The sequence below is a fragment of the Oryctolagus cuniculus genome, chromosome 3 (assembly GCF_051225735.1).
Source record: "Oryctolagus cuniculus isolate XC-2025 breed Fujian yellow rabbit chromosome 3, ASM5122573v1, whole genome shotgun sequence".
Classification (NCBI taxonomy): Eukaryota; Metazoa; Chordata; class Mammalia; order Lagomorpha; family Leporidae; genus Oryctolagus; species Oryctolagus cuniculus.
This window is the reverse complement of record NC_142869.1, coordinates 178,972,811-178,984,934: the sequence shown is the minus strand read 5'-3', so window position 1 is coordinate 178,984,934 and position 12,124 is coordinate 178,972,811. Positions and strand designations below refer to the sequence as shown.

Below are 12,124 nucleotides of genomic sequence, written 5' to 3'. Positions count from 1 at the left end.
AATCTAGTTTCCAATTATGTTCACAATATATGAGAACTCCATTTGAGATATTTGCCAGCCTTTTGTTTCCTCTGATGAGGTTTTCTAAAATGCTTTCCAAATTCGGCTGCTCAGAATGCAAAAGTGCTTAATTTAATTCCTAGTCAATTTCATTAAAGTTACAAGATTTTTTTTTCTGCCTTCAATAAAAGAAAAATTCTGAGGCTTCTTCTCTACATTTTCACTGTCGTTGACCTGGGGCAGTAGATTAGGGTAGCCACAATAACTAAACATGGTCAGTCTCACTCACAGTTCAAAGACAAGTGAGCCAGTGTTTCTTCCTAACCTATGCAAGTGTTGGAAGTTTTGTGCAAACAAAATACCAACATTATGTGTACTTTTCACTTACCGGTTGGAGAAGACAGATGAGAGATTCCTCTTGGATTATTATCGTTGGCAAAGGAGTGATGTGAGTGGTTTGGAATAGGGTATTCACGGATGCCATAGTTTGGTCAAAACGTCCGGCAAGGCCTCCCAGGGTCACAATCACATCAACCTAAGAAGGCAGGTACAATTGGGAATCACATATTTAAATAATTTTAAATAATTAAATCACATCAAACACCTGAATTGAGCTTTCAAATGCCGTTTTTAACAAGCAATAAAGAAAACAGACATCATTTCATATGTAACACTGAAGAAATTAAGTCGCTTGTTCAGCCTTAGGGCAAACAAACAACATATCTGTAAGACCTAATACTATTTTTGATGATCCTTCTAGAACTTCAAGAAATTAGATTTCAGGCCCTCAGCGACATCTAGAAAATTCATTCTTCACTCTTCTTTGATATATTCCATTTCAGGAAGCCAAGTTTCCACCAACTATATTCTCTTGATCTCACTGCTTGCCTGGGAAGGCAGTGGAGGATGGCCAAAGTGCTTGGGCCCCTGCACCTGCATGGGAGACCAGGAAGAAGCTCCTGGCTTCGGATTGGTGCAGCGCCGGTCGTAGTGGCCATTTGGGAAGTGAACCAATGGAAGGAAGACCTTTCTCTGTCTCTCTCTCTCTGTCTATAACTCTACCTGTCAAATAAAGAAAAAAAAAAAGAAGAAGAAGAAGATCTCACTGCTCCTTCCCAGCCTCCTTTAGCTACCTAGTTAGACCTTTGGAGTGGCTCAGGACATAACTATTGCTGTGGCTTGGATATGGTTTGTCCCCCAAAGGTTTATGTGCTAGGAGCATGGTTATCAATGAGTGGTCTTGAATGGTGCTGGAACCTTAAAGAAGTGGGGCCTTGTAGGGTGTGATGATTTCAGGAAAGGCACCACCCTTGGAAAGGGATAATGCTTTTTCACAGAGTGGATTAGGTTTCAAAGGTCCATGACAACAGGCTGTTATAAAGTGAGTTTGGCTTTCTTGGCTTGCTCTCCGGCTTCCTTTCTTGCCATCTGAGCTCTGTCTTTTCCACGCACATGCATGTGATACCATGTACCGTGTTGTGATGTAGCACAGATCTTTGCCACATGTAGCCACCATGTGCCATAAGAAGTGCATATTACCCTGAATGCATAGGCAAAATCAGGGACATCTGTTAATCTTTAGTGGAAAGAAGAAATTTTAAGGAATCGGACTTAGCTTCCAAGACAGCTTCTGTTTGGGGTATCAAGTTTGGATTTTTATTGGTGTTTTGAAGGCCATATTAGGAAGGCCACTGCAGCCAGTTTGGAAAAGCCTAGAGATTACATATGAGATCAGGAAAACAAAAGATAATTTGCTTTATACTTAGGAGAAAAATAACCCACATAAGTTTTATAGAAAACACAGGGCAAGTTCCCAGTCTCTAGTAGATAGCAGGTGGCATGTTCCTAGCCACATCGTCCTAAATTCCTCTCAGAAGCAAGGCTTGATAAAAGTTTATTCACTATTCAGAATCCGGAATACCTTTTTCAGGTTCTCAATTTTTTATTCCTATATTATATGCCTTCAGGGATCCCATAACCTTTCAGGCTGAAATTTAATCCCCATCTTCCACAATGAGATATCATGATGAATAAGCAGTATCTGTAAATCAGTCATTGAATTTTTCAGGAGAAGAAGTAGCAAGATTACTTCTCATCATGACTCATTTTCCCTACAGGAAGTATTTAGCAAGATTGATTAAAAACATTAGAGGATCTGTGCGAACTGCAGGTGAGGCGGGGGAGGAGCTGGCTTCCAACCACGTCTGCAGTGCTCTACTCCTATCTGTGAGCGGGGCATGATATTCAGAGGCACAGAAGACAAAGGACATGGGTTTTACAAGCCTAGGTTTATGTCTTTAAAACAGTATTGCTCCTGGGAGAGGGTGTTCCACATGTAACAGATTGTTAATAGATTCTAAGCGTTCCTTTTCTGTGGGAATCAAAGCCTTTGCATTTATTTCTAACATCACCTGGTCATGCCTTGTTATAACCTTTGCTATTTCTGTGTCTCTTTCCCTGTGGAGGTGGCTAGGAACTACAGCCACGGCACAGCAGTTGTCTACTATGATGCAGCTTAGCTTTCCCTGAGCACAGAAAATCTCAGGAAAACTTGGACATAAAGAACCAGAGGCAAGAAAGCTCCTTATTAGGTCCACTTACCATCATCTAATTTCTAAACCCAGGGCTCAGTCCTCAGACTTATTACTTGATCCATCAGGAAAATCAGTCACTCACTATTCTTCTCTTCTTTTACACATGCCCCTCCAGAAAGCTGGATTTCCAGCAATTATAGTCTCTTTATCTCACAGCTCCTTCCCAGTCTCTTTAGCTACCTAGTGAAACGTTTGGAGTGGCTCAGGACTTCTGGGTATGGTTTGTGTCCCAAAGGTTCATGTGCTAGTGGCATGGTTGTCAAAGTAATTTTAGGTCTTAAATGGTGCTGGAACCTTAAAGAAGTGGGGCCTCGTAGGGCGTGATGATGTCACGAAGGGCACCACCCTTGGGAAGGGATAGTGCTCTTCTCACAGAGTGGGTTAGGTTTCAAAGGTCCATGACAACAGGCTGTTATAAAGTGAGTTTGGCTTTCTTGACTTGCTCTCTGGCTTCCGTTCTTGCCATCTGAGCTCTGTCTTTTCCACGCACATGCATGTGATGCCATGTACCGTGTTGTGATGTAGCACAGATCTTTGCCAGATGTGGCCGCCTAAGTGAGGACTCAGCCTCCAAAACCACAAGGCAAATAAAACACTTTATTTATAAAGTGCCCAGACTGAGGCATTCTTTTCTTTTTTTAAAGGAAACCTTACTCTTATTTTTAAAAGATTAATGTATAAAATTTATTTATTTATTTGAAAGGCAGAGTTAAAGAGAGAGAGAGACAGAGACAGAGAGAGACATCTTTCTTCCTCTGGTTCACTCCCAAAATGGCCTCAAGGGCCATAACTGAGTGAATCTGAAGCCAGGAGCCAGAAGTTTCTTCTAGGTCTCCCATGTGGGAGCATTAGCAGGGAGCTGGATTGGAAATAGAGCAGCTAGGACTCAAACTGGCACCCATACGGGATGCTGGTACTGCAGGAGGTGGCTTTACCAGCTATGCCACAGTGCTGGCCATGAGGCATGTTTTTAGAGCAACACAAAATGTACCAAGATAGTCTTTGATTCTCTTCTATTATGTTTTCTTCCCTGATGGTCTCACTCAGCCTTGTAGCTTTACATGCTTGCTATCGACGTCAACACCGACTAAATGTGTATTTGTAGTCCAGACTGTTCTCTGGAACTCCAAGCTCATATAAACAGCCTGCATTTGGAAAAGCAGCAGAGATCTCCAGTTAACCTATCTTCCCCCCAAAATGTTCCCTCATTCTCTTCCACAAAGGAGTAGTTTTAACCTTAGTCCCAGAACACATTAATCTTTAACAATCCTGTTCTCTTTTACTTTTTTTAAGATTTATTTTATTTATTTGAAAGACAGTTACAGAGAGGGAGAAACAGAGAAAGACAGGTCTTCCATCTGCTGGTCCACTCCCCAAATGACCACAACAACTGGTGCTGGGCCGATCCAATGCCAGGAGCCAGGAGCTTCTTTCAGGCCTCCCACACAGGTGCAAGGGCTCAAGGGCTTGAGCCATCTTCTACTGTTTTCTCAGGCCATCGCAGAGAGCTGGATTGGAAGTGGAGCAGCTGGGACTCGAACTGGTACCATATGGGATACCGGCACTGCAGGCTGGGGCTTTAACTCACTGTGTCACAGCATCGGCCCCTTCTTTTACATTTATTCATTGTCTCAGGAAATTCTACTGGCTATACCTTCAGTATGTACCCTAATTGTCTCCACTTCTCAATACCGAAATCTCATCACAATGAATCAAGAAACAAAAACCTGGGGCCAGTGCTGTGGTATGGTATGTTAAGCCTTTGTTTGTGGCACTGACATCGTTTGAGGTCGTCGGTTTAAGTTTTGGCTGCTCTGCTTCCAATCCAGCTACCCACTGGGAAAGCAGCAGCAGATGGCTCAAGTACTTTTGACCCTGTACTCATAAGGGAGACTTAGATGAAGCTCCTGGCTTCCATCTGACCCAGACCCCTGGCCATTGTGGCCATCTGGGGAGCGAACCACCAGACGGAAGATGTCTTTTTCTCTTTCTCTCTCTTTAACTCTAATTTTCAAATTAATAAATATTTAAAATAAAAGAAATAAAGAAAGCAAAACCTGACAGAGGGTAACCATCTTTATATCTCACCTGAATTACTACAATAGCATCCAATAGGTCTTTCTGCTTCTGTTCCTACAAATATTTCCTCTCAATCAATTCTTAATACAGATCACAAATAATCTTGTTAACATGTAAATCACATTATGATGTTCTTGTGCTCAAAATCTTTCAATCCCTTTAAAAATTATTTATTTGTTGGAGCTGGCACTGTGACGTAATGGGTAAAGCCACTGCCTGTGGAGCCAGCACCTCATTTGGGCGACAGTTTGAGTCCTACGTGTTCCATTTCTGATTCAGCTCCCTGCTAATGTACCTGGGAAAGCAGCAAAAGATGGCCCAAGTACTTGGGCCCTGCACCAAAGTGGGAGACCTGGAAGAAGGTCCCGGTTTCAGATGGCCCAGGTTCTGTTGCAGGCATTCACAAGGTCTCTCTCTCTGTAACTATGCCTTTCACATAAATAAAGCTATAAAAATTACTTGTTTGAAAGGCAGAGAGAGAGAGAAGAGTTCTCGACCACTGGGTCACTCCTCAAATGTCCCCAGTGCCTTGGGTAGAAGATGTGATTCATGAATAGTTAACTCCATCCACATGGGCAGTAGGAATACAATTATTGGAGCCATCACCATTTCCTCAGGGTGTGTACTAACGGGAGCCTGGAGTCCGGAGCTAGAGCTGGAGCTGGGTATTGAATCCAGGTACTTTGATGTGGGATGCAGGTCTCTTATCTGCTAGGCAAAATTCCCATACCTCCAACGTTTCATATTAGGACCTACAGATCTTCACAGGATTTGATGCCCAGTTGTCTCTCTGATCTCCTCTCAGATTTCTTCTCCTCTGCCCCTCTGCTCCAGTGACACATCCTTCAACTTTTTTGCTTCTTGAATACACCATCCCTCCTGCTTCACGACCTTGAACTTGCTATCCTTTCTGGCTGGAAAGCACTATCCCCTAGATAGTAGTGTTTCTACTTGTCTTGTCTTCTTCCTTCATTGGCTATGTATATAAACACCCTCCCCCTGCCCACCACAGAAACCTTTTCTGGGTTTGCAATTTCTCCTTAGCATTTCTCGTTATCTAATCCCATGGTGAATTTAACTTATTTAGCTTGAGCTATTATTTGTCACTCAATTGGACTATAAACATGAAGAAAGAGTTTTCTATCTTTAGTATTTAGACTAGAACATGATACATAATCAGTTTTCAATAAATATTTGTTGAATACATGAAAGAGCAGAACAAAATTTGGATGACAGTAAAAGCATGATCAATGGATCAGAGTACAGTTAAGCTGAAGAAGTCATTATGATTTTGTTAGCTCCATGGGTAAAATATGTTAATTGCTTGACAAGTAAAAATTGTGTATATTCATCATGTACAACGTGATGGTTGTGTATATTTGACATTGTGCAGTGGTTAGTTCAAGATAATTAACATACATACTTTTCACATGCTTCCCTCTCACTCCCATGGGGAAACTACCTGGCAATTTACAAGTTTTCAATGTACTGATTTCATATCCTTTGGATATATCCCTGTAGTGGGATTGCAAGATCATGATAGTTCTAACTTTTTGAGGAAGCACCATGCTATTTTCCATAATGGCCATGCTTATATTCCCAACTATGGTATACAAGGTTTCCCCTTTCCCCCACGTCCTTAGTCCTTACTATCTTTCATCTTTTTGACAACAGCCATTCTTTTTTTTTTTTTTTTTTTAAGTCAGAGTGGACAGTGAGAGAGAGAGACAGAGAGAAAGGTCTTCCTTTTGCCGTTGGTTCACCCTCCAATGGCCGCCACGGCTGGCGCGCTGCGGCCGGCGCACCGAGCTGATCCAAAGCCAGGAGCCAGGTGCTTTTTCCTGGTCTCCCATGGGGTGCAGGGCCCAAGCACTTGGGCCATCCTCCACTGCCTTCCCGGGCCACAGCAGAAAGCTGGCCTGGAAGAGGGGCAACCGGGACTAGAACTTAGGGTGCTGGCGCCACTAGGTGGAGGATTATCCTACTGAGCCGCGGCGCTGGCCAACAGCCATTCTGACAGATGTAAGGTATGACATGATAAAGTACTGTGCTTTTAATTTGTCTTTCACTGATGATTAGCGGTACTGAAGTGTTTTTAATAATATATTTGTACATACATACAAACAAGTACCTAGCATATGCCTATCATGCTACATTCTTTAATATGTAAGATACAAAAAATCCATTTCTGACTAGTTTCTAGAGATTTCTTATTCTCAAGTCAGGATATTTTACAAAGACTTTTTTTTTTTTTGCAAGGAGGAGTAGGGTGGAAATAAAAGCCATCAGCATTTTGTATGCAATCTCTCTCTCTCTCTTTCTCTCACTCACTCACTCACACATATCGTTGAAATCCCAGAATAATATACTGGAGATGACTATGGTACTGCATACCATGCAAATAGCCACGTAACAACACATAAATTGCATGACCTCCTTGTGACTAATGGCTCATCTATAAAGGTAGGAAATGAGCTAAATTCACTATCATATTTTTCCACATTCCTTTTACTTCTTATAATTCACGTAAGTTTCTCTGGTTTCCAACATAATAAGTTAAATAATAATTGTGTCTGTTTTATCTAGAAACTAAATGAGAAACCTGACTTTGCATTATTTGCTTTAACAGAATCACAAGACTTGAGGGATATATAACACCAAAAGAAGAAGCAACTTCATTTTTCTATTATGGCAGTAAGAACCTTTCTGTAACCAAATGACAAGTTTTCTCTATTTAACCTAAAAATGACACAGATACCGCAGGCATGAAGTCTACAGTAGGGACAGTGGCTGTCAGCATATTTTAATTACATCTACCTTCCATAAATTGAATTTTGGGGATGCATAAATGGACTCTGTGGCTCTTGCTGATAAACAGGGTGATCATACAGTTTAATGTACGAACTGAGACAGTTTGGGAAGCACCGAGAACCTTATAAATAATTATATCCAAAACAATGACACAGGAATAAATCAGGACTATCCCATGTAAAACCAAGACATATCTTCCTACTATTTGCTACAATTAACATTAATAGCCAACATCACAAAATTAAACACTAGGACCTAAAACCTCCAGATGGCCTGCTTAACAAACTTTCTGTACTACAATAAGGCTTCAGTAGAATGAAGAAATTCTTTGGTCTAATTGTTTGATGCTTTAATTTGAAGAGGATATACTCATGCAGGCTGTCAGGAAAGGGGCTGAATCAAGATAAAACAAAAGTAAATTAACTAAAGAAAAAACCAGCAATATCAAAACATATTTAGCAAACCTATAAAATAACCCCAGTGATTGATGTGATGTATAGTGAGAAACAGTAGAAATTAAGGACCTCAGATTTTATGACATGAGGTATGCTACACTCTCAAACATCGGCTCTACCTGGCTGACACTTGAATACCTGTGGAAACATTACTACAGGGATCCTATTTCAATTCAACCAGTTTAATATAAGCCTGTTTAGGTGAGGAAGAAATAACATCTCTTGAAATGGCAAGAAAATGAGGCCTCAATTTGCAGACAAGTCCAAGAAAATTCAGAATTTTTCTTGAACAATTCTTACTCTCTCCTACTGCTGCATATTTTCGTGTGGAAAATCGAACTGGCTCTCTGCCTGGCCTTCTTACTTGCAATGCTGTCTCTGTATTAACCAAGCAATCTTCACCTTGGTTATGAGAGTAAGCTTTCTAAATCTCAAATCTGATCTTGCTAATATTCTGCTTAAAATTAAGTATTGACTTTCCAGGAACTACAAGATGAAGTCTGATGGCTTCCTGTGCTGTCCCATAAATTTCATCCTCAACTCCCTCCCTGTATTTACATTCTGGGAATTCTTAAACTCTCAGAAAACACTACGAGATTTCAAACCTGCACTTTGACTATCACTTTCCCTGCCCCCACCTTACAGCAAGTGTGATTAGTCTAAGTAATTTAAAGGGTGCCACCCTCCTCTGCCTAGAAAGAGTTCATCTTTTTGTAGAGAGTTTACATCCTACTCTGTTTTTGGGTACGTATCTGTTACTGTGTAAGTAACACATTGCTTTGGCTCAGGCTGCTGTAACAAGCTGCTATGGAATGGGTAGTGTAAACATTTCTCAAAATTCTAGAGGTTGGGAAGTCCAAGATTAGGGTAGTAGGAGACTCAGTTTTGCTAAGGACTTGCTTTCTCGTTTGCAGATGAACATCTATTTCTATTCTCAAAAGGAGAAGAGCAGAGAGAGAGGAAGCAAACTTATTTCCTTTTTATAAGTGTCGCTCCCCCTCTTCGTGGAGGAACGACACAGGACCCTGCGCTGTTCTTTTGTCTGCTCGGCCCTCCCCGGGTTTGCTGCTGGTTCTTCCCAGGTTGGCTACCGTCCCTTCCACCTCCGTGGAAGGGCGGTTCCCCCTAGCCACTTTCCCCACTTCTGCAGGGGAGCGGCACACCGCCGGCCAGCTCTCTCGGGGGCTGCACAGGTGTTCCTTCAGATAGATATTCCTGGTGCATGTTGGCTCTCTCCTCCTTTATAGTCCTCTTCCACCAATCCCAACTCGGCTGCCCACACGCCGAGTACGCTGCTCTCCTCCAATCAGGAGCAGGTCCTGCTGTTTATTGGTTGAACTGGAGGCAGCTGTGTAGAAGCTGTTTCCTCCTTTCCCAGCGCCATATTGTGGGAGAGCAGATGCATAGAATAAGTCTTAATTCCAGTAACTTAGTCTAGTCCGAGTTGCTCCCAGTTGCTCCCCACAATAAGGGCTAATCCCTTTCATAAAGGTTCCATTTTTATGACCTAACCAACCCCAAAAGGTCTAGCTTCCAAATAACATCACACAAGGGATGAGGATTTCAAGATATGAATCTGGGGGAGGCACATTCAGTCTATAGCATATGTTCATACAAAATTGTATTTCAACATGTTATTTGGATAAAAGTTTTTTAAAAAGGAAGAGGAGGAAGGGCATGTATATACCTGGAAAATGAACGAGGTGCACAAGAGTGCATTTGCAAAACTACAGAGACAAGGATAAGGATCCATTTTAACATTCCTGTCCATTATAAAACACAATCCCCTAGTAAAAGCTCTGGCATAAAACCATAGGTAGCCTGTTTTCTATAACCTTGCTAGTACGGCTGGCCCTATACCTCTCTGAAGAGCACTCACCCAGTGTATGCGTGGTTACTACATTCTCTCTCTGGAACACCCCACACCTAGGGTTTTAGCCTTAACTTTGAATACCCAGAAGAAACACTCCCCTTATTCTGGTCAGCTCTTGTTATGTGTTCAAGACTTAGCTGATTCACCACCTACACTAGGAGAGAGTCCTGCAAAGGGTCCACTTCCAGTGTCACCTATCCTATCAGATTTCTATGGTAGCACCAGTGACAACATTCACGATAATCTCTCATATGAGCATTCACACCTCAAAAGACAGCAGATTCTGAGAGTCGCTTCATTCATTGGCATTTCTCAACCTGCAATAGCACAGTGGCTATACTATGCTGGCACACGTATTATAGATGCTTATTAGCTGAACAGGTAAGAGTGTTGAGGCTTCAACTCAGGTATGTATGTATAAATAAATAAATAAATAAAGCGTTACCAGTACACACTGTAAGCCTGATTTCTAAGGTCCCTAATTCATTTCTCAAATTCTTGACAGAGAAAATGACTTAAGTATTATTCTTCAAACTATACATTGTAACTGGTTGTTTTATTACAGTCCTTAGAATTTCAGTCTTTCAATTCAGCTTGCATACAACTGCAACATTGTTTTTTCTAACTTATAATTTTCTGTTCAGCCTTACAGGATTATCACAGTGCAAATTCCTGAACTAGAGACTATGGATTCTCCATATGTTGGTCCCTAACAGCCTAACTCTGGCGACTATCCTGACCACCTCTCCTCCCTTACTGTACATATTGCTTAGATACGGAAGAGTTTTTCTTTATTGACCTTCATATTGCCTTGAAGAATCTCTGAAAGTACTTAATTTCAGGTACCCTGGTCAGACAGTGAACAGGACAATGACTCAGTTCACTCCCAGAATAATGAGATGCTGTTTTGGCTTACTCTAGGCAGGCTTTGAATTTCTTAGTTAAAATTTCAAGCCTGCTTGTAATAATAATGCTGTCTTTGCTCACAAAGCTGACTGGAGTACTAATATTTCCTTCATTAACTGGAATCCAGGCTCTCAAGCCATAACAATACAATCCCTAGGGATGGGATATTTTTTCCACATAAACAAAAGCAACAGTGTGATATCTTTAAGAATGCAGAAATTATTATTTTTCTTCCCCTTGTAAATACACTAAGGAATAGCAAGAGCAAATTTGCATGCAATTATATTTCTCTGTATCAGGGAGTGAGTGGCAAGGAGAGTTGAATAGAATAAATAAAACACACCTTCGTAGTTTTTTTTTTTTTTTTTAACGTGATTGTATTCAACTTATCTTGGCTGGAAATTAAATTATTTGAGGAGAGGTGTAAGGAATATATTTATGAGTAAAATCACAAAATACAGAGTCTGTGTAAATAAATAGAAAGGATATGAAAAAACCTGCTGGAGTTAATAATGGTCTTCAAAATACATGCTGTCAGCATATGAAGATATTTCTAAGGAAAAGATATTCCCTTTGAATTACACAGGCTATGATAAACGTAAAGATGTATTATTTGTAACTTTGTATTTTCCTATCTATATAACACCTTCAACACATATGGTATTTAGGTAGGAAATGAAAGTATGATTCATATCATCTTCATAAACAATTAGCTATTCAGAAGGAAAGGAATTTACAGTTTGTACTACAGAAATGCAGTACATAGATGCTAAATTATTGCTTCATAGACAAATAAAAAATGTCAACTTGAAATCAGACTAAAAAATACCAGTTATTTTTCACAACAGCTAAATATTTTTTAATATATGAGGGTACTTCAAAAAGTTCATGAGAAAATGGATTACAAAGTTTATTTGATGTAAAAAAGAACTTGACATACAAACACAGTTTTTATATTATGCATTTTTCATAATTTCTTGAACTTGCATGTAATAGATTTCAAAATTTTTTGCACCACAATAAAGTTAATCCTACTTCCCACCACTTTTTGAAGTACCCTCATATATGACCCTACTAAGGTTAAACATCAGAAAGAACACTAAAATATTATTCCTTCTCTTCCTGAGAAAACTGGGTTTTGAGCTCCGGGGAACCAACCTGACAAGTTGAGAAAAGGCAGAAAGTTTCCCAAACCATTTTGGTCTCAGAAGATTAACATTTTTGCCTTTGTAATAATTTTCATAGCAATTATCCTATCTTGCATCATCATTTTTTATTTTTTTATTTTTTTTTATTTTTTAAATTTCCAAAGTACAGCTTATGGATTACAATAGCTTCCCCCCGCCCCATAATTTCCCTTTCACCCACAACACTCCCCTCTCCTGCTCCCTCTCCCCTTCCATTCA

At 40.4% G+C, this 12,124-nt stretch overlaps 1 protein-coding gene across 5 annotated transcripts in view; it reads right to left on the bottom strand.

The window, feature by feature from the left end:
* Positions 1-12,124, bottom strand: part of TPK1 (thiamin pyrophosphokinase 1) — a 464,784-nt gene that overhangs the window by 184,398 nt on the left and 268,262 nt on the right. For all 5 annotated transcript variants that reach the window (XM_051849810.3, XM_051849814.3, XM_089329602.1 and 2 more), the window contains one exon: positions 389-535. In XM_051849810.3, the coding sequence (XP_051705770.1) occupies positions 389-535 (147 nt within the window). The remainder of the gene's footprint in view (positions 1-388; positions 536-12,124) is intronic.